This window comes from Oryzias latipes, chromosome 21 (assembly GCF_002234675.1).
Source record: "Oryzias latipes chromosome 21, ASM223467v1".
NCBI lineage: Eukaryota > Metazoa > Chordata > Actinopteri > Beloniformes > Adrianichthyidae > Oryzias > Oryzias latipes.
Genome location: NC_019879.2, coordinates 17,624,589 through 17,648,207, shown reverse-complemented (window position 1 = coordinate 17,648,207; position 23,619 = coordinate 17,624,589). Strand labels below are relative to the sequence as shown.

At 37.9% G+C, this 23,619-nt stretch overlaps 1 protein-coding gene across 6 annotated transcripts in view; it reads left to right on the top strand.

The window, feature by feature from the left end:
* Positions 1-23,619, top strand: part of epha3 (EPH receptor A3) — a 96,065-nt gene that overhangs the window by 50,148 nt on the left and 22,298 nt on the right. For 4 of the 6 annotated variants that reach the window (XM_011489641.3, XM_011489639.3, XM_011489637.3 and 1 more), the window contains 6 exons: positions 6,474-6,629; positions 8,891-9,238; positions 16,016-16,140; positions 21,400-21,562; positions 22,097-22,202; positions 22,655-22,719. In XM_011489641.3, coding sequence (XP_011487943.1) covers positions 6,474-6,629; positions 8,891-9,238; positions 16,016-16,140; positions 21,400-21,562; positions 22,097-22,202; positions 22,655-22,719 — 963 coding nt within the window. The remainder of the gene's footprint in view (positions 1-6,473; positions 6,630-8,890; positions 9,239-16,015; positions 16,141-21,399; positions 21,563-22,096; positions 22,203-22,654; positions 22,720-23,619) is intronic. The other 2 variants (XM_011489638.3, XM_004081693.4) reach the window with 1 other exon arrangement.

The window sequence follows — 23,619 nt, the reverse complement described above, 5'->3', positions numbered from 1 at the left end:
AGACGGCAGAATGTTTGAGGGTGGAGTAGGAAAAAGGAAAGACAAGGAGACAAAGTGAATGTCGTTGCAAACTTGTCAGACAGACAGAGAAAAGGAGTGATGGAGGTAAAGAAACAGGAAATCGCTTGTTGGATTGGCATTTACGGAACCTTGGTGTGTGAAAGAGATCAGGACCAAGAATTAAACATAGACAGAGGGGACAAAACGTGGATGAGGGTGGATAGAAGAGGTGTCCTCTGTACGTGCCATCAATTTCCCTTTAATGAGTTAAAGCAGAGGCCATTTGGAGGATCATGTGATATACAACCTGCTGAGAATATTCACATTTTTCCAATTAATACAGATTAGCCCCATCAAATCTATTAAAACTTCTAATGAGATTATAATCCTGTACTTGTTGGATTATTAACCTGTAAGAGAAAGATTAAGAAGACATCATTTCATTTATTTCCTTTGACAGATTTGAACACCAGACGGAGTTAGAAGTTAAGTCAGCGCAAACTGGAACAAATGACAAAGGCAAAACATCCTTACGTCAGATTAGACCTTTACTTGCATGTCACGACCAGAGTTAACTCATGTGACCACTGAAGCATCCCTCATTCATGTTAATTATTGATGGGGGTGTCCCATGATCTGCAGTATTGATTGGGCATGCTGCAGCCGCTGTTCCTTTTCATCAGGAATATGTTGTGACTGCAGTGTGTGTGAGTCGTTTTTTTTTTTTTTTTAGGATAGCGAGACAGTTTGATGCACTTTTGCAAAACTGTGTTTTACTTCAGCTGCAGGAGACATTTGTGCGATGGAATGTATTGATTGACTCATTGCCACTAGGACGTGCACCAGAACATTTGCTCTCAAAATTTATAATATAAGGTGCATCATGCACATAGATGAAAAGTGAGCAATTGATTTTACAACAATAAAACAATAAAAAAAAAACGTAACAAAATAAATGCAATTCAAATTAGCATTTCTTTATATAAAACATTTTGCCCAACATTATCATCCTTCCTGTCTCTGTGTAATTTTCCCAACTGATTTGATGACATATTTAAAGAAATATAGAGAGTACAAAATAAAACACATTCTTGTTCAAACAAATGAAAAGCATATAGATTCATATATTCCCAGAGCTGCTTTTGAGTCTACAGTCTACTCTAACTTGCACTTTTCCACACTTTGCTTCCAATAACAATCATTTTTACACATTATGTCTTTATATCCTGGTTATATTTTTCCAACTCCAAACTGGAACTGCTTTCAGCTGGTGCTACAGGTGTCCATAGCGTGTTGTTTAAACACTGTGTGGTATTTTTTATGTTTGTGTTGGTCTCATATCTCTTACTCTTGTTTGATTGGGTTATAGCAAGTTGATATAAACGAAATCAATCTTGGTGTAGGAAACCCTAAAGGGGGCAGCCAGACTGCAAAAGGGAAAGAAGTTGCTTGGATTTGGACATAATTTTTGAAATGGTGTCCATAACCTTGTCATACACTAGGCTAACCTAATGATAGGTTTTTGCTTTCGCATTAGGTGAACTTTCACGATACAGTGGTGGAAATAAAAGTATCATGTACGTCTTTGTTTTCATCGTCCGAGCTGGCTTCTGGCTCAAAACTGTACAGCTGGAAAGCTCCAATATTGCTCGTCATCTTTGTTGCACCGTTAATGTTAGATTGGGGGTGTAAGTGGCTAGTGGAAGAGAGTGTAAACAGAGAACTAGAATGTGGGGTGGGGTTGCTCCACACTAATGGTACCACCCAAAACTCAGAGGCAAGTTTCTAATAAACTCCTGCCACTCTGCAGAAAGTATGTTGTAGAAAACAACAAAGGTTTTTGATTTTGGCTAAAGACTGCATAATCATAATTAAAAGACCATGGGGAACGTTTTTAAAAAAATCAGAAGATGATCGGAGTGAGTTTTTAAAGGTTGTATAATTGATCCAATTTTCCTATTTTTTGGCCTCTTACATTCAACTTCTATCACTGAGCCATGGAGTAGAGATGCTAAAACATAAAATTAAATTCAGGGCACATTTTGTATTGGCTAAAATATTAATATTCAAACTTAGTGTATCAGTAATGGGCAAGGACAGTTCAACTTGCATGGATATACAGTAATGGTATTTTTTTAAATATTTTTTTCCCATCCCTATTGCATATACTATGTCTACCCATTTAAGTCCCTATAGCAACAGTTAATGGGTGCACACTGTCTTATCTTTTAATTAATCACATATACTCTCTGCTAGAGAGGGGCAGACTGCATACACACCCACATACACACACATGCTACTGCAAATGCTATCATACACTTGACTCATGGCCTTGTGTTCTCTGATGTCACTTCAGCTCATCTCAGTTCTCTTCTGGATGAGGAGTTAACGTCCTGCGAGCCAAATCTGATTTTACCATCAGTCCTTGTCAGATCTGCTTTTTATTCCGGCAGACCCTCAGAGTGCACAGGCAGGACCATTATTGTCTTTTTCCACCGGTTATAAAAATAGTTTAGAGTTGGTGTCTACAAAATAAAACACATCACTGGACTGTCACATGAAAACCTTATACATTAAATGCAGCTTTAGCTATTGGCTTTCACTGTGCATTTAAGATTTATGTGATCTTGTGTCAGATGAATTCCACATCTGTTTTATTCATTTAAAATATATATGTGCAACTTTTTTAAGCCTTTAGATAAAATGTAAGTATCTTTTCTTAAATTATTGGGGTCTTCATTTGGTTTAGCAATTTATATAAATATAACAGAACTTCAAGCCCTGAAGTAGGCTTTTTCTTATGAAAAAACTTGTGGTTGTCTTTTTATGATTTAATAAAAATAAGCTTCTGTTGTTTGGCTGTAGGTTTGATTCTATTTCTCTTTTTTTTCATCCTTGACTGCTTTGCAAAATGATTTGTTTACTAGTCGGTAAGTCTTAATACAAGGATTGCCCCCATTAATTTGTAGTCAGGCCCGTCTGAAATTTTAAACTTAATGTAAAAACTCTTGTGGGAGCTAGAAAATATATTTTAATAAAGATATATATTTGGCAAGCATGTAAACAGACACATCTAATAAATCATTCTAAACATATAATTTTAATATTATGCGGTTAAGTAATAAAATGGTTCAGAATAGTAGAATAATGTGGTATTAAAATGATAGTCAGACAGACAGACTCATGGTCTTATCAGTAAAAAGGAGTACAGAGACCCACTGCATTACAAATGCACAGTGTCAAGAATACACAAGTTGAGGTACAGTCTATAGTTAATAAAAAATATATTAATTAAAAAGGATAAGAATAATGACCAAGATAAAAGATTACATATACATACCACACCATATAAACATTAATTACAATGACAAATAAAAAGACAGTCCCTCCAATGATTCCATAAATTTGACTGGAAGCGTATGGCACTAAATCTAATGTTACTCATAGCCAAGATGAGAGTATTCTCTGCTTCGATTAACCTGCAGATAAACTTGAACATAAGTAACACAACATAAATGGATTTCCTAAGCTTTAAAATTCACATTTTTATACTTATTTAGTATTTATTCCATCTGAGTGAGGGAAAAATAGGTGAAAATTTTGCGCTCAGCCTTTTTGTCTTTAAAACAATACAACTGGAGAATTTTAAAGGTGGAAACAGGAAAACTGTGGACCAAAAATGCTTTTTGCACAAAAGCTAGAAGGTGCTTAGTTCATTGAGATTCATGCAAATTATTTTTTCGCGTGTGCAAGAGTCCTCAAAATACCTGTAATTCCTCTAATATTTGCCAGAAACTTTATCTCATCAGAACATATAAAACAAAAGCCAGGGCTACATTCCTTCAGACAAAGGTCATCTTTGACGATATGGATCACTTTTTTTCTTTCTTTTCTTTCTTTCTTTTTTTACCCTTTATCTCTTTGAGATTCTTCTTTATTCGGCTGGCATTACTGTAAAAGCCCTGTAACTACCTTGCTGTTCTGCTGCCTGAATGACTGGGGACGCTGGCTGTCGGCTTTAATTTCCTGGTGGGCCTTCTTGCTATGGTTTTGTGTGCGTCAGCAACTGTTGTTTTAGTCGTTTCATCCATTAGATCCTACTGAGCTACTTAGCTCCTCCACATTCTATTACTCTCCCACAGTGTGACACAAATGTTCTCACATACAGCGCTCATGGAGTGAGCATCGTATGCATTTAGTGTGGCGTGGGGACCTTGGCGTGGCGATGTCAGTGATGGATACGGCAGTCGTATCAGCAGTGTTGGCTTTTGCAGAATTGTCCTGTCTACCACTGGGATCTGTCAGGCCTGTTCTGCTGAGCCCACACATTCTGCTGGCTTGCTGCTAGCTATTTTGTTCACAGAGTGTGTGTGTTTGTCAGAGCAATAATATTTGTCCAACAGTGTCATGTTGCTGTCACATGGATGTTGTGGTGGTTTTTATTTTAATTGTCTGTTGCATTGAATTGAATGCACTGCTTTTAAAACAAAATCTTTTTTTTGTTGGTTTCTAAAACATTCTTTTTTTGCAGTTTCAGTGTTAAACTAAAAAAATAAAAAACGACTTTTTAATGTAGAAAACTGGCTTTTGATTTAGTAAAATCAGATAAACCACATGTGTAGGTACTTCAACTAGAACATAAAATGGACCAGTGGTCCCCCAGGCTGCGAACCGATACCAGTCTGTGGGACAGTTGGTACCGTGCCACTAAGAAAAAAACACCACCTACCTTTTTTCATTTTATTTATAATCTGATTCTTAAGGAAGCTTTTTTTTCCTTTCTTTTTTTGGAAAATTACTGGATTCTCTCTGTCCAACATCTGAATCATTCTTCAAATCACTTGGTCACATGTTGAAAATACATCTGCTACTTTCTTAAAGTGGCTGTCCCGACCGCTAAATTAAAACCCTGGAGCAGAGTTAAAAAAAAACAAATGTATTTGGAAAATATATTGAAAAGATCCAATGAGAAAACAGAGGAAGAGCTTTTGACTTCAACGAAAGAAGAAATTTAACAGACAAAACCAGGAGTCTTTACTCCAAATGTGGATTTATTCCTGCACACCATATAATAATGCATAATATTCAGCAACCTACTGTTTAATATGATGATGCTGTTAATAAAACCGCTCAAACATTGGATTCATGTTTATTATTATAATCAGAAAATAATAGTCTTAGTGGCCGTTTTTTTGGGTATATTTATCCATTGTAGTCGGATGAGGCTGAAGTTGGTGTAGGCCTGCACAATATACCGCAAATTTATCGTTATCGCAATATCAAGCTGTGCAATATGCATATCGCAAAAGACAGCAAATTTGCAATAAATGGTTACCTTAGATGTGGCCAAACAATCTTATGGCAGCTTGAAATGTTTAATGGATTGAAAGAATCCCTTTCTGCATTTGACCAATCAGATGGACCCCTTCACGTTGTTAACTAATTGGATGGCGCCCTATTATGTTGTATGTTCGCCTCCGATGTCAACAAGGGTCATTTGTAGTATAATTTTTAAGCTGTTGTAATGGAATGGGAATAATATTTTTGGTTGTTTTGCTAATTGTTTATATACCGCAAATTATATCGTTATCGCAATATTAATTACTAATATCGCATATCGCGACTTTTCTTCATATTGTGCAGCCCTAAGTTGGCGTCTGATTTTTAGTTTCCACTTCGCAGTCATAGGTTAAAGGTCAGGTACTATATCACATTTTAATAGTTCCTACATAAAATCTAGTGTATAAATGAAGTTTCAATCAGCTGCAGATATTTTACAGAGGATGAAGATAAATTATATCCTTAAAAGTTAAGAGAAACTGGAGGCTACGAAAAAAAAAATAATGCCTGACAGTAAACCTGAAAAAGGTGGGGGACCACTGGTATGGATGACAGGAGCGTCTATTTCAAACTGTAGGTCTAAATGACCAAAAGACAGAAAGAAAGGAAACATCTTTTTTATTTTCACTTTGATCTTTTATCCTACATTCTCACATTATTCTACATACAATGTACAGTGGGGGGGGGTGTCAGCCTACTTACACAGATTGCAACAGATTTGTGTTGAGTAGGAGTTAAAAGAGCTGCTGTGTGCAGATTTATTACTAGAGATATTTAAAGAGAACATCCCTTTTATCTGAGGGGACACTTTGCATTATTCATGTTGTTCCTTCTGAGAGCTGGAGATAGGAGAAAATAGAGGCCAAGACGCTTCAGAGAATTATTGTTTCACAGGCAGTCAGTGGACGCCCGTTACATTAGCGGCAGATTTACACCTGAACCTTTTTCCCACACCTTTTGTGTTTATTTGTTTGTGTGTGTGTGTGTGTGCTGGGAGAAAGGAAGGCTAAATGGTTGCTTTCTGTCATTCCCTCCCACCATTGTAACAGGTGACCAGAGGAAGAATGAAGCTATTATGTAGCTGTCCGTATGTGATACTCATGAAACTGTCTTGGGTACTGCTTTGTTTGCAGCGTGCAGGGCGGGATTCTACAAATCTGGCTTCGGCAACACGGAGTGTTCAAAGTGTCCGCCTCACAGCTTCTCACACCATGAGGGGTCGCTGCACTGCGTCTGTGAGAAAAACTACTTTCGGGCAGAAGGAGACCCCGCCTCCATGTCCTGTACCAGTAAGTGTTTTTACCTTTTTACTGGTACAAATTTTGAAGCAGATGGAGACATATAAGTACATTTTTGGTAGTGGTGTGTTGAATACATTCGCACCTCAAAAGTCAATTACACCTATTTACCTATACTGCAAATAAAGTTTCAACTTATGTACGACCAACTTTTTTAAAACCTATCAAATAATGCACCAGAGAAAAAATAAGCAAATCCATCTGTCCAACACCTTTTTCTCTCTTCTCTATAATCCTCCATGTGATGCAAATGGCTTGCAGATGCAGGTGCCTCCTGCAAGCATTCCAAAATGTGTTGACTCTAAAACTATAAATCACTGCATTCCCTGATGTCAGATTATGGATGCATCCGTTACAAATGGGGCCGTGCGGAGAACAGTAGAAATATAAATCAAGGCCTACAGCCACGGACAGAATTCTAATTAGAAAGACAGTCATGCATGGTCCCTGTTGTGATTATCTCAACCTCATCTTGTCAGCTACGCAGATTTCTCCTCACGAGGACAGGCTCAGCAACGCAAATGCTGGAAATGAATAGATGAGTTGTTAGCTGATAATGATCATGATTATCTCAAGAGACTTTTTTTTTTTTACCTGGTAGCAGTCTTTCAAGCTGACTGAGGACATTTTAAGATAGTGTCCCAAAAAGAAAAAAAAAGGAAGAAAAAAAAAGAATTCTAATAAAACCTAAATACTTGTTTTGTTTTTAAAAATATCCTTAAAAAAGTTTAACATTTTTCAATTATGGGTTTGACAACTCACGAATGTTTTGTCCCAAATTCACTTTTTTCTATTTCTCTGACAAAGTCCTCAATACAAATAAAACAGTGACACTTAAAGAACTGATACGGACCATCTGTCCCCTACCCCATCCCTGGTAGGTGGTATTGGTTAGGGTTAGGGCGGCCGTGTTCCTTGGGTGCTGGCTTCCTGGACCCGGCAGCCCTCTCTCCACGCAGGAAGAGGGATCCCTGAGTTCTCTGGCAAGACCAAGAGCCGGGGATCATATCACATCTGAGCCTGGGGGTGTCCCTGTCCCTGTGGTGTGGGTTCTGGTCTCTGACCCTGAGCGCTGGGCCTCGCCAAATTTCCAACTGTGGGCGAGCCTGGTCGGGCCATGTTTACAACACCTCTTGTGGGCCCCCTCTTCCCTTGGGTGTCCTCCTCCTGGGCGGGGATGGCTGGCCTCTGCCTTGCTCCTTCCTGGACCAACCGTGGGCCGGGTGGGTGGCTGCCTGGAGCGTGGGGTGGGTCTCCCCTGGGGGGTCCTGGCTCGTACCTGGGGTTGGGGCGGGGGGATGCCCAGAACTCCTGGGTGGTGACGAGGTGCTCGTCTGGGGCTGTGGCCGGTCTTCCCCCCCTTCTATAATCACCCTCCTATCCCCCCTTCTCTAACATCCCTCTCTCTTCTTCCCTCCTTTCAGTTTCCATCCGGTCCAACACAAAAGATTTTCAAATATGAATTAAAATAAATAAAGTTTGGCCTCGATTACAAAAGGGGTTTATTCAGACATACCTCTGGTTTGTCAGAAGATTCATAACCCCTGTTATTAAAGTAAAATTTGTCCAACACAAGAGGCCTTCAGCTTTCAGCACAGCTGTTGGACAGGCCAAGTAAAAAAAAAAAAAAAAACTGACACGGCAGTTAAGCATTACTATACAGTGAGGAAAATTTGCTACAGCATTCAAATACAGGCATAAATGACACAACCCATGAAAGCTAATATTTTCCATTTCCTCTATTTTTTTTTTGGGGGGGGGGGGGGGGGGGGGGCGCTTTTTCCAAAGTACTACAGCATTTTTGTTTGTCCACAAACAACTTTGATCTGAGAATCTGGATAACTTGTTATCTTTAATATGGCTGTATATGACCCAGATTTTATGTGAAAGTTTTTTTTTTCTTTTCTGCATGCTGATAATTATTTTAGATGAAGGCAGACATCTAAAAAAAACCTTTAACTCGAGTCCAAAGAAATATTTGAATTCCTTACTTATGCAGAAACACAAGGAAAGCAAATTGGATCTACTTTTAGATGTTTTTTATGTCTTTAAATCACATGTAAATACAATCAACAATAGATTTAAGTGTAATTCAATAACTTAATCAATGACTGCTTCAATAATGTAAAAATGCTTAAAGGTGGTAACTGTTTTAAAAAATGGCTGATACCTGATGTACCCACAAAAATTTCAAAAACTTTAGAAATTAAAAGCATATGAGTCACTTTTTGGTCTTTCTCCCTGCTCACCAGGACCTCCGTCAGCTCCCCGAAACGTGATCTCCTCCATCAACGAAACCTCCGTTATTCTAGAGTGGAGTTGGCCTGACAACACTGGGGGACGGCGAGATATCACATTCGCCGTCCTCTGTAAACGCTGCCGCAGTGTGCCTGCTGATGGGAGCCAGCGCTGTGAGCCTTGTAGGAGCAACGTCCGCTTTGTGCCCAGAGCCACCGGACTCTACAACACCACAGTGACAGTAACAGACCTGCTGGCCCACACCAACTACACTTTTGAGATTGAGGCGCAGAACGGCGTATCCTCTCTGGCACCTCAGATGAGGCAGTATGCTGCTGTCACCATCACTACCAACCAAGCAGGTAAGAAGTCACAGCACATGTGGGGGTATCTCAGCAGGTTTTTAGGTTCATTTGCTTAGTTTTGTTTTACTTAAACCTATTTTATTCAGTCAGCCTTAGTGTTGATAAGTCATGATAAAATCCCCTTATGGTTCTGACAAGATTTAGTACAATTTTATTTCTAAATTGGCCCAGAAAAATGGGATGATGTTCCAAAAAGAGCACGTTTGGTTTTAAATATAAACAGCGTGAATTTAACAGTGTTATATTAGCCTAACAACATAATTTATGCTCTTCCTGCTCTATTTCTTCATCTCTATCTACATAATCTCAATCATAAAATCCTCCAGTATATATTTTATACGACTCAGACATATGCACTCCAGCCATCAGCCCACAGACATTTATAAGGTTATCCCGGGCCGCTGTTCACTTCTTTAACAACCAGGATCACATGACGTACAAAAAAATATACAGTATATATATCTTCTACTTTTAATAAACTGTCTTTATATGACGATGAGATCCTAAAACTTATTGCAATCCTGTTATTTAGATATCTCCCCTCACATTCAGGTCTTAAAGTGTTATTGTCCAAAAGGAAATATTGTGGTGAAATTCCAGAAATAAAGTAAATCCAGCTCCAGTAGAAAGTGCCAAACCTCAGGATTCTGTGACTGAAGGAAGGAATGCCTGAAGGTCTAGCTGTAGTGGAGTTTTCAGTGTTTTGTGAGCGATGTTAAGCATTTTGCACCTCCGTATTTCTTTGCTTTTCTTTGTCACAACACAAAGCAGTGTTTCCTTCAAACTGTCTATTTCCACAACCAAATCACTACTCTCCTCATATTTATGTGTTGTTGTATTCCTCCCTGTTGTTTTTACCTCCAAGCCTTGATTTAGCACCTGGAAGGCTGTTTTGTGAACAGATGGGATTTTTTTTTTTTTTTCTCCTAAGTTGTCATCCCACAAGGTCAGGCTACATCACTTGGATGGTTATAGGCAGATGGCAAAAGCTGTGAATTTAAAGTCAGTGGTCAGAGGAAGAGGAGTGCCATGGCTGGGTAAATGCAGTGAGGCGGAGCACTTCAAACCAAGTGCTTGTTTTGATGACAAAATCACCTTTTTTTTTGTGGCATCGATTCATGTTCTTACGGAGCCCGTGTCCTGACATTAAGATATAAAAATATATCTTGTTCCCACAGATTAATATCTTGTTCCCACAGGTTATTATGTCGTTCGCACGAAATACTATTCCGTTCCCACAAGATACTATTCCGTTCCCACAAGATACTATTGCGTTCCCTCAAAATACTATTCCGTTCCCTCGAAATGATTAACTCGTGCGAACGCAATAATTATGTCGTTCGAACGCAATAATTAATCCGTTCGAACGCAATAATTATTCACGTCATAAGTCATTCACGCGGATATGCTCTCTGTGTACGCCGGCAAAAGCCGCTTTCAGCGGTAACTTCCGTGTCTCTGTGACCCATATTCGTTCAAAAAAGGAACATGAAAAACAAAAATGATCACTTTATTACCGTCTCAATGAATATAAGAAAAATATCAAAAGATTTATGATAACTAGGCTGCTTTGTCATACGATAGCTCCTGCTAGGCTACTACTAGCTCCGCCGCAGAGCTCTCTGTCTGATCATGTATGCCGGCATTTGGGCAACTGGCTGGTCTGTTGTCAGACAGCTGATATTGTAGTTTAGGGTCGAATAGGAATAATAATATTCAGGACTTGTCTTTTATTAACTTTAGCAGTCAGTATCTTTACATTCGAAGGCTATTAGGCTACATGCTAACTGACTAGCCGATCATTTCCTGTTATTAATTTACGTCATAGATTTACAGCAGATACCTTCACATTTCTGTCTGTGTGAGAACAGATTTATTTATTTTAAAAAGCACAGAAGCATCCATCGTATTCACATTCTCATCATCTGGTACGCCCTCAGTCATCTTGCTTCAAAAGCCGCTTCCTGCCGCTACTTAGGTATTATACATACTACTAGGTATTTTAGCTTCAAATTAATAATTTTTCAATATTTTGCATTTAAAAGAGCAGAACTGCTTGCTTGAGTTATCCCCTTAAATACATTTTTCTAATTATAGGGGGGAAAAAAAACTTGTCAACATGAAATGGGAACATAAAAAAACCCCACCAAAATTATGTGACTCAGTCTAACAAAAACACAAGCTGACTCACTCAGAGCGTGTCCCTTTGAAGCTTGAAGGGTTAGATGCCATAACAGCACACATGGCTGTCAAATAAAAAAAAAATCTCAATTCTTTGCTGTTGTTTCCCACTAAACTACAGTACAAAGTCATACTTTGTTATTAATATTACTGTTTTTTTGTTGTTGTTTTTTTCCCCTGACTTTATCGAACAGTATATCAAAGTAAAAAACACATCATCAAGAAGATCATCAGAATCAAAAACCAATGTTATCTTTCCAATCAGCTTCAATTATTACTATTACTGCCGAATTTTATGTTTCACTTTCTTTTCATTAAGTTTTCATTAAACAATCAATAAGACATTTTTGGCCAAGTTTATTATTTATCCAATATTAATGTCAAGAAGATCTGCAACAATCCAAGTAATAACAAAAAAATGCTTGTGTGTTTTTTTTTCTTTCATTTTTGTGTTGTTGATAAAACAGCACTGGAATGTTTTTATTTAAAATCAATTTTTCCCAATATCTTACACTGCTTTTTAATGGAAAATCACCAAATTTGAACTTATTGAGTACAGTGTTCCTTTGCTATATTGCGGTCACCTTTTGCAGTTTTTCAGGGCAATTCTGCATCCTAATTGGCTGTTGACTTTGTCAATCCATTTCCTCTGTGCTGTCTCCGTTACAGAATGCGTTCAGTTTGCTAAATATACATAAATCTTGGATTGCGAGCTGATCTTTGTTTTCATTCTATAATACTGGACTTATTTTTCTATGAAGCTTTTAACTTTAAGTGTTGAAACACGAAGGAAAAGTAAAATCCTCCTTTACTGTTCACTCTTTTTGTGCACTAAATTGTGCGTTCACCATTTTGTAGAGCTTCCCGGATCTACAATTCCAAAATCTCATAAGTTTCTGCAAAAAACCAGTGTGCATCGATGCTCATTAGATTGGCAAATATAGACCACAATGCATTGTATTTGATCATCTTGTTTCATGTAAAAGAGTTCATGCGTTCATGTAAAAAAGATGTATTATAGCTTACCTGTCATAATTGTCACCATCAGAACACAGTCGATTCACACACAATTTTTGTAAAATTGTTAATTTATTAGGTTTCTACTTCAGGAAATCAGTAACATCCTAGAAAAAAAATATCTAGCATGGTATCTGAATTGCTTTTAAAATCCAGGGCACTAAGTAGCCTTGCACTATATAGTTTTTTTAGTGGTAGGAGTAGTGAGGGAATTTGGACATGGCCTTGGTGTTGGAAAGGGGGCTGGCTGCAGACAAGAGGGCGCCTGACATCATTGGCAGGGAGCAAAAATTATACAACCTAATCTACTGTATACCCTAACCCAAAAGTGTGTTGAATCGGAAAAAAATAAAACAAAAAATATAAAAACCTGGAAAACCTTTAACTGTTAGGGTCGCCAATTAAATGTATCTAGTTTTTTTAGAGATATGGGGGGACGTCCGGTACCGGTTGAGAACTTCCAGTTCTGTCTGTTAATGTCTGCAGCCAGGTCTTCTTGTGGCATTTTGAGATAAGCAGATATTACAATTAAACATGAAAAAGCTAAAAACGCACATTAATCAAATCTTTTGTTTGTAATCAGTTATTTCTTTTGTGGCTGATTACAGAAGATGATCTCTTCCAAATCTGAAGACATGCAACATTTGATGAAGGCACTTCAACACAAAAGTGTGTTTGTGTGTCACTACATTGAAAAGCATCTCTTCACTGGATTGATGTGAACAGAAGGATCTCGGCCTGTCACATCACAGATCAGTACAAACGCACGCAGGCTCTCATGCCAACACACACACAGCAGCACAAAACACACGTTGACACGGAACGCCATCCCAGGCAGACACACTCACAGTCCCTTTGCTCTTGAACAAATATCTCTGCCTGCAGCTGCACACCCTCCATCAACCCTTAAACTTTACAAGGATTAGGTATGTCAGTGCACCGGCAGCACTTGCCTACACTTTTTCTCAAACACACACACACACACATGCATGTATAGATGCCAAAGCTTTTAAAAGATGGATTAAGCTTTTTCCTTGGGAAGGAGCAGTGTGTCCTGGCTGAGCTGTCAGGGTGGTGTCCGATAGTTCTCCTCTGCCCTCCACCTTCAGCCATAACTTTAGATTCCATGTGTAATCTGGGGCTGACAGTGGAATTTAATCCGGTATGCAGCCAAGACGGATGCATGGAACAGGCATGAAAGAGGTTCAATACAGACATTAACAAATCAATTCTGTTTTGTTCTATAGTTTTGTTTTAGTAATATTTTCTTTCTTTCAAATATAATAATGAGAAGGCATAAGGATTTTTATAAAAATGAAATAAAAGCAAGTCAAATTGAGTCAACATTGCATTATAAATGGACTGTCTTGTTCAAAACTGAGTAAGAAAAGACGCTAAAAAACTATAAGATCTAAAACTAATTCCTAAGAGCACTAAGAGCATACATTTGTGTTAAAGGTAAAAAAAAATATTTTGTTTAAAAATAAATTAATTTTAGGTTTAGATTGAGATCTGATTAATGATAAATAATTAAGCATTCCTTTCTAGTTGTCAGTAAATTTAAAAGTCATTTTTGAACAACTCCATCTCAATCCTAGAGTCAGAGGAGACTGACAAAAAAGTGCCAGTTTTGATTATTAGAGGACCATGTGCTGCTTCTCTTTTTTAGTTATGTCTGAAACAGAAACCAAGTTCCTGCAAATGAAGTGCTCTGCAAAAGACAGTGAGTGAAAGATAGGATGGGGAGGAAAACAAGGAGGGGAGGAACTTGAAACTGCCTTGGAGCCACCCAGACTCAGTAAATCATTACCACCATAAAGCGCAGAGCCAATAAAAAGCACAGCCTCCCCCCACTGTCAGAACCAGAAGGCCAGGAGGAGGATAGGAGAAGCACGGGGCATAGAAACAGATTCTCCTCCATCTGGATTCATTACAGGAGAAAGAAATAACTTCCTGCGGAAGTACATGCAAGTGCATATGTGCACACTGAGACTCATTTTCTCAGCCATACAATAAAAAAAACAATAAAAAAACTAGAACATTTTAAAGGCAAACATGCTTTTTCCTGTGGTCTAATAAAATTAAAAGTCGATGTCTCAGATGCTGAGTTGGCCCCGGAGCTGCCTGGCAATTACAGAGCAGTGAAAAGGGAAATGAATAAGGGAGTGACATGGAGCGGCTGAAGAAAGGAGAGGAGCCGGGCTTGATAGAAAGAGAGATCTGCTGAGTTACTACACTGGGACCTTGTGAACCCCCTGAGGCAAGTCTGCGGGTGGGTAAAGAATTGGCAAGAAACACCGGGAAGACAGAAAGATATCAGGACTGTTGGGCAAAAAAAAAAAAAAAAAAAGATCTGCAGTTTCAAGAAGCAGATGAAACACGTTAATGAAAAATACGGTTGAGCATTGTCAAACTGCAATAATTGCTAACGGCCAAACTGTTGCATGATAGTAAATGATGCAATTGAGGCAATACAAGCTCTGCGTGCTTGCATCGTATAAAAGAATGTCAAGTTTTAACTGTCTAAACTTGTTGAGTTTGTTTTTCATCTGTGATAGCAGACCTGTTTTTATTTAATTTTCGATGTAATTAGCCAATATCGCATCTAAGAGGTTGCTTCTGCATTTTTAAAATGTTTCTGTTCCTGCTCAGCTTTGGTGGTTAATCAGTCTAATCTCACCACTAATTAAATATAATTGAACCACAATCTACAGGTATAAATTACAACATGACAACATGTCCCCGGGCTGTTATCGTGGCTTAAGATGATTTTATTTTTTTGTTTTTTGTTTTTACACTTCAAACTCAAACTATGCACTTAAAAACCTATAATTCATACCATGTCTATAAATTGAAGTTGTAAACATTTTTTTTTCATTGCTCACTGTAATCATTCTGCAGAAAGAATTGGATTAAATTCTGAGTAAAATAAAATAGTTTTAAACTGATTTTTGTCAGGTCCCCTTTGATCTGGGCTGTAAAGAGTTTTTGGACAAGCACAAGAAAGATCCTTTTAAGATCTCTTTAAAAAAAAAAAACTTATATTTGAACAGATTAGTACAGCTTTAAAAGAAAGAGACCATGCAAGAATGTCTTCACCTTTATATTTTTTCTATAAAAGAGATTTCTGATTTATAAAGGAATACTTGGTAAAAAGCAAAGATTGCGTAGAGAAAAAAAAAGCCATTTTCAGCCTTTCTTATTAGTGTCATTAAAAAAATGAACCCTACATGATGGACATTATCATCTAAGAGAAAATTAAAGAACTTTAATTGAAATTGTTAGATGATCTTGGTTTTGGAGTAAGCTCAACATTTTTGAAAGTATCGATTGGTATAAGAGGTTTGTGTTGGTGTTGTGTCTGAACAGGTCAGTGGTTTTACATTACAGTGTATTGTATTGTTATTCTTGCTTGCCAAGGTCAGAGCCTTCTGCATGGCTCCACTAAGCAACAAAGCAAATTAGGGGTTGCAGGGAATTTTGCTGCAGTTTAATGCCAAGGACTGAACTTTCACAGAATCTTGGTTTGCTCTAACTTTTCATTTCATCTCTTTTCTTTTCTCTTTTTTTGCCCAGCTCCTTCGGCAGTATCAGGTATCCGAAAAGAGAAAACAACTCGAAACAGCGTCTCCTTGGCGTGGCAGGAGCCAGAAAGACCAAACGGCATCATCCTCGACTATGAGATCAAGTATTATGAAAAGGTTGGTGTAAAGACCTTGATTGAAAAAAAAAATCCTAGAAATTGTAGTTCCACATTTTAGGAATATACTAAGGACATTTCTTTTTCATTTACTCTTCAGTTTATGAATAAGCCTTGCAAGTTTTTGCAAGGATTCATTAAAGAGAGGTGGAAATAGCTTCCAAACCCACACTGCCAAACATGTGCGTTATTTCCCATGTGCTGTTGGGTTCATGCATCATGCTGATCAAGCTTGAATTTCATGTCCACACTGAAGCCGAGTAGGGCTGGGACATTTTGCAAACAGATTTTGGGTCATATGGAGTTAAGATTTCTTCAGGCTCAGTCCTTTTAATATGATACCATGATTAAAAGTCATCTGACGGATGAAAAAAAGTAGTCCAAAGAAATTCAGAAAAGAAAATTATCAAAACTTTTTACACATACACACCCGCTTTAAAGCCTTTTGCATTGTTTTAATGTACAGTAGCTCTGCAAACTGTCACATAAACCTATCATGACAATCAGCATTTATATTGCTTTCCTTTGCAACTGCAGTCAGGTTCGGTGCCGGCTCAGCCACAAGCAACTAACACAAAACGCTTCTGTGTTGTCCGTTAAGTAAGGGTTAATGGCCGACGAAGTGTGCATTATCACTTTTTAACACACGACGTGAAAGCCTGAACCGTCTGACGCGAAGTGCGTTAAAAGGTGATAATGCACACTTCAAAGGCCATTAACCCGCTTATACTATGGTCACTTACAAAAGAAATAATTATTAACCAGTTTTTGGTCCCTAATTCTTGTTTTTTTTCTGATATGGATCGCTTTATTCACAAAAAGCCGTCTATTTGTGCGTGACAAGGCGCCGTACCACGGCTGCAGTCAAGATTCGGCGAAATAAAGCGAGATATATGCTGATCGTCCCGATGGGTTGAATAAAGCATCAGTTCAGAGAGAATATTAACCGCTTACCGCTTGTTTTTGTCCAGATGATGAAGCAAAACGTTGTTTTAAAGAAGCCGGCGCAGTGATACAGAAGATTTAACATAGGTGACTGGAACTTCTTTTTGGGGCGTGCGGCTATCACTGTGCGTTATCAGTTTTTAATGCACACCCAGCAGCCAATCAGAATCGAGTATTCACCCGGAATATGGTATAATTCCTGATAACGGACACTTTGTTGCGCATCATACCCTACATAAATGCACAGTATGTACGGGAGAACATGCAAACTCTACACAGAAAGGACTCAGCCGGGATTCAAACTAGGGCCTTCTTACTGTGAGGTGGGAGTGCTACTTTGTATAAATGTGTCTGTTAAAATAACTTTTTACTTTAATCATGGGTTTGTGTCCTGTGGCTAACTTTATCTCTTAGCAATAGTCCAGCTGTCCTGGAAAAAAGACGTGTTTTAGTTAACTTTGTTTCCCAGTTCATCCTCAGAGGTTATAGACCAAAAAAAATTTGAATTAAAAGCCTTTGCAACAAGATCCTGTGTCCTGTTACCACAAAAGAAACAAAAAGTCTCATGTGTGTGAAAAGCTTCAATTATAAGTTTGAAAGATCACTCTAAATCACCAACCAAAGAGTTGTGACTTGCTAAAAACGCAACTTTGTAAGATGTAAAAAGACATCCTACACAACTTTTTTTGCACAAATGCATTCTTAATGTATAAAACAATGATGCAGTAGTAACAGAACACAAAGGCACTCCATGGAAATATTCTGATTACCATTGATAAAAAGTAAGGCAAGCATTTATAGTTAACCGTAAATCCTGTTTTGATCATCTTGTCTTTCTGTTGCTGTTCTTCTCTACTCATCCTGCTCATTTTCACTTTACATTTCCTGGTTCTATCTCTTCTCTCATTTGTCACGCTGTTCTACTCTGCAGTTACCTCATTAATAGAGACAGGTTTTATGGGCGTACCATAAATGCATCTGCAGGGTCCCTCATGTCTCTGCAAGGGAAATTAGTGCAGAATGAATGACATCGCCATTTAGCACCAGTGTTGTGTTATTGCTGACATTTGATTGTGAAATCAACCATAGATTGTGGGTTTAATCGCACTGGCAGATTTGGTGTGTGAGAATATGAGCATGCTCCTAGATCAGTTTCCTCGAAGACCAACAGTGGTCTTTACTTTCTTCATTAGTAGGCCGCCGGAAGCCTGTTTCCGCTTGAAAATCTGCTCTCTGCTGACTCATATTTTGCAAAGTGTGACAAGACCAAAACATATTGGACAGTAATGTTGGGTCAGACATTTGAGGTGTAAACAAACAAAAACAATATAAACATAAAAATTAAAAAATTAAAAAGCTACAGAGGGAAGAAAGTTTATGAAATTCTTAAACAGACTTCAAGGATTCTTCTCAGCATGCAAACAGTCTGGATTTCCATTGCAGAAAGAAAAAAGATGAAAAGCCTGGAGATCCGTTTCATGTCCCATGCAGCGCTTGCAAGCGAGCCCCTAGCATGAGAAGGAGCAAGGCCAATGCACCCCAGATTCTCCACTCCACGACCACATTGTGATTCGTTTGAGGAAAAGAGCTTTAAAAGCACATTCGTAAACACACAGAGACATAATTGGATATACACATAAACAGAATGAGGAGCATGTGCACAAAACACACTCCCTAAGATCAAAATGCTGGGCTTTGAATAAGAAAGGGATGTTCTCATTTAATCTATCTACTGAGTGCACAGTCATATAATCGAATAACAACTCCCCAGTGTTTCCAATCTGACTTATTTCAATTTAGAATATTCAACATCCTCGTGTCATAATAAAATCAAGACCAACAAAAGTAGATTAAATCCTTGGTACACAAGTTATTTGTTCAACAAGAAAAATGTACTAATTTCAGCTTCCAAACCCAGAACGCTTATTTTGTAAAAGAAACAGGATATTAGAAAACTTTTGAGACTTTTTTTTCAGCATTAGATGTTTAGATGAGCACTACGAAGAAACTTCACCATAAACCCCAAGCAATTTTCTTGTTGTTTTTTTTTTTGGATGAAGAAAATTTCTGCCTCTTGTCCAAGAGTCACTTTCTGACATGTTTTTATTCCTGAAATTGTTCCCATTCGTACAAACTAAAACATGTCTCAATGTTGTTCCTTTACCTACATATATGGGAATAGTAGGTGAATTCCCAATCAGAGCTTCCATGTAAAAGCTAGGTGGTTGTCTTCATGATCTGTATGTTCTCATCTCTTTGACCTGCTGAATAAAATAAAATAAACCGATGAGGTCCTTTAAAGTGCAGCAAAAAGTTTGTGAAAACTAATTCCTGTGACTGTTTTTAGACACTTAGTCATCCTGATCTTTAAAAGAAGCCTTCAAAGCTATTTTAAATGTAGCAGTTTATTTAGTCTTAGACAAAAGGGACATTCACCAAAACTGTGTATTTACAAGACTTCTGTTGTGCATCTAGGACTGCGTCTGTTATACAAGCTATAATTTGCTACAGCTTTGTTTGGATTCTGAAGGCAGAGTCCAGCAAAGAGGCCTTTTTAAATTCCAGCAGGTCGTTCCAGCGCGTTTTCTGCAAATGTGCAGATATGTATATACACATAACTACGGATTTCATATAGGTGCACCTATTCTACTTTTTTGGGGGATCACATGTCTTGGTCGCTGGACAGAGAAAAGATGCTAGAGATTTGTAGAAGTGACTGAATGGTTTTCCAAACAGAGAGACTTCTGTGTGGTGTGTCTGTTTTCACCTTACCTATAGAGCATTTTTGATGGTTTTTATGCACCGTAACTGAGATCCATTTATCTGTAACCGTCAAATTTCTTTTTGGATGTGTTTATACACATGAGCAAAACTCACACTTCTCTTGACTTCAACACAACTAAAAAATAAAAAAAAATAAAATAAAAAAAGCAAGTTATTTGTACTTCAATTTGATACTTAATGTTATCCGGTCCATCTTCTACCATTGTGAAAGGCTGCTGATATATCATGCATTGATCAACTTTAACATTTCTTTTTCTCAGGTTTTTTTTCCAGCTGTGTGATTTGTTTTAGACATTCTTCGATCTGCCAGTTAACAGGCAGTTTAGTCAGTTTTCAAAAGTTCATACTTGCTGATAATCACCTTTTTATTTCAAATCTGCCCCTGCCTATATGGCCCTCATACGTATGATAATTCTTGCTTGACAGTTGTGTCTGTAAAGTAAGTTTTACTAAAAAGCTTAAACTGATTTATTTTTTTCTCTAACTTTCCGACCCTTGAACAAACACTCTCTGACTTCTTTTTGTTTTTTTAACTTGTTCTGTCCAACAACTGTGGAAACAGATGAGAGCTGATTATAACCAGGGTGTATATTTGTATAAACCCCTTTTAGTTGTTTTATTATTTTTTTTATTTATTTGTTACATTTTATGCTTTAAATATATATTTTCTTTTTTTTTTTTTAACAGAGGGAAGAGAGAGGGGAAAAATGTGAAAAAAAGGGGGGGGGGCACTCTCGCTCTTCAATACATCGTTTGCTTTTGAGTTTACTTTCTTCGTTTATGGGTTTTGATCTGACTGGCAAACATTGGCTTGTAATGTAACGTCAGCAGGGACGGTCGAAAGACTGCATCGCTCTCAGGTGCGAGGTGTTTTGTTGATTGCAGCCGGCTTGACGCTTTAAAACATCATCAACCCAATCACACTACATCCAGACCACAATCAAGTAAACAAACTATTAAATGCTCAAAAAAGACAATTATGTTCCCCGCAATCCAAAGTAAATAATTTTAACAAACAAACAGAAAACTTATCAAAATGACTCTTACATTTTTAAATTCAAGTTTGCTGAGAATCAAGTTGAAGGAAATCATCCATTTGTTTAAAAAGAAGATGGTGGTATTTCTTGAGCATTTATGTTGTTGCTGACATAAGTTAAAAAACAAACAACTCAATTTTATGGTAACTTTCTCTTTCCCTAAAAAATGTTACCTTGTGTGAGAATTTTTTCATGTGTTGGTTTGTGGCTTTAACATCTGCCAACAGTGTGCTGATTTCAGACCTGCTGTGTAAATCTTTCATTACTCGGACAGGAACCGTAAAAAGTGAAGAATGTCATTTTTCAGTTGAGGAGAAGAAAAAGGAGAAGAGAAACTGTCATGAGCTTCTTAACAAAAATGATACTGTTCATTTCCGGTCCATATGATTCTCGTTTAAAATATTTAGCAGTTCTTTATTGTGATGGTTTGTTATCAAAAATGTTAAAGAATGATCCGTTCGCTCATCTCTTACTCTGTTGCTGATGTTGTACAGGAGGAGCAGGAGACCAGCTACACCATCCTCCGTGCTCGAGGTTGTAATGTGACCCTAGGTGGTCTGAAGCCCAACACAGCCTACCTGCTTCAGATCAGAGCTCGCACCGCTGCCGGCTACGGAGCCAGCAGCACCACCTTCCAGTTTGAAACTAGTCCTGACTGTAAGTTCATCTCAACTTTTTTGATTTTTTTGTTTTTTTTTACATTTTTACATCAAATAGTATTTGTGGAAACAAAATAGTTTTATTTGGCTCTAAACCATGTTAGTTACTGAAATAATTCTCTGATTTATTTGTATATGTGCCAACGGCTAATGATCCAAGAACTATTTTAAAGAGTTGCAATTTGCCCAAATTAGATTAACTCTGTTCACAATTCCAACAATAAAGCAAATATTTAAGGTGAAATGTATGCAACATGTTTTCCTGCAGTGTTCATTTGCAGCACTCCAAACTGTTTATACTTTTCAGTTAATGGATATTTTGATTTCAATTTTACTGATTTGGAAAATAAAAAAACCCTAAAGTGTGTTTTATTTACATCACAGCTGAATATACTGAATGGATTAATGTGTTAACCAATGTGTTAAATTTAGTCTTAAACCGAAACATATCCACTTTTTTTGCTCGAAGATTTTGGTAACTGACTTGTTCTGTCATCAAAGTCTAACACAGCTGCTGCTGTCTGTGTTTCAGCAGCCTTTTCAATCTCCAGTGAGAGCAGCCAGGTTGTTTTGATTGCCATTTCCTCCGCTGTGGCCATCATCCTTCTCACCGTGCTGCTCTACGTCCTGATTGGCAGGTCTGTCCACACTCTGGTCTGGTTTCGCAGCTTGTGTTTTGTCTTGTTCAATGACAGCAAGCTGTTTGCTATTCGTTTTTAGTTGTATCCATTCATATTGATTTGTTTTGATATTTTTACAAAAGAAATATAAATATAAACCTTTTCATTTCTGATTTTAAAAAGGCTGCATTCAAATTCCTTTTCATTTTTTATTTTACAAATATTTCTTACTCAGAGTTTTGCTGAGTAAAGGGACCACGTGTGTGTTTGTGTATCTGTGTGATAATTACAAGCCTGTCTTTACCTTAAGTAAATACTCAGGAGTGTTTACAGAGAGGTTACAAATCCAGGGTACGTTATTTTCCCAGTACTCTCTTTTAAACCCTGGGATAACAAACACACAAAGATCCCCTTTCTCTCCAAAAAAGTCAGTGTACAGGTTCTGAACTTTTCTTTGTCGGGGTTGACAGGGTTTGCTGCCGAAGTAAATCCAAACATCCAGATGAGAAAAGGCTGCACTTTGGAAATGGTCACTGTAAGTACATTGGGTCTCTGGTATGCATGAGGAGGGAATAAAAGTATCTTGTTACAGTGAAGTCGTAAAGAAGTGTACACACCCGAAACTCAGTGGTGCACGCCTGAAACTAACTGGTGCACACCCGAAACTAAGTGGTGCACACCTGAAACTAAATGGTGCACACCTGAAACCAACTGGTGCACACCTGAAACCAACTGGTGCACACCTGAAACCAACTGGTGCACACCTGAAACTAAATGGTGCACACCTGAAACTAAATGGTGCACACCTGAAACCAACTGGTGCACACCTGAAACCAACTGGTGCACACCTGAAACTAAATGGTGCACACCTGAGAAGAGTACTATTTTCTTTGTTGTTTCTACTTTGATTTCCCTCTAGGGCTCCATACAGTGCATGTGGTGACATGTTTTTTTTTAATGATGAAAAAATTATATCGGTCTTAACTAGATTTGACCAAATGTATCAGGTATTTTGGGTCCATAGAAGTTTGCCGTTTAACTCTGATTTCTCCCTATTTTGGATGTTTCTCCTGTATTGTGTAAAAAAGAGCCTAAAACCCAAGTTTAGTTGTCATCATACTGACAAAAATCAAATGTAGACACAGCACACCACACAAACAGGAAAAAGTTCAACACTTAAGCTTGTGAAAACCATTTACAGTTCAACCACCTGAGTAAGTCACCGCCTTCTAAAAAAAGAGACAGGTAAGAAATGTCAGAGATGGGTATATGTTTAGCTTAAATTTCCTTCTCTATTACATTTTCTCCTCTCCAGCCTTGTCTTTTTTATTTGCCATTGTCCTAGCTTTAACCTTCACCTAGTTATTAGCCTCAGAGCTCCCCAGGCAGTGAAGAGCCTCTGCCCATTGCTTCATGAATAATTACAATGGGTCAG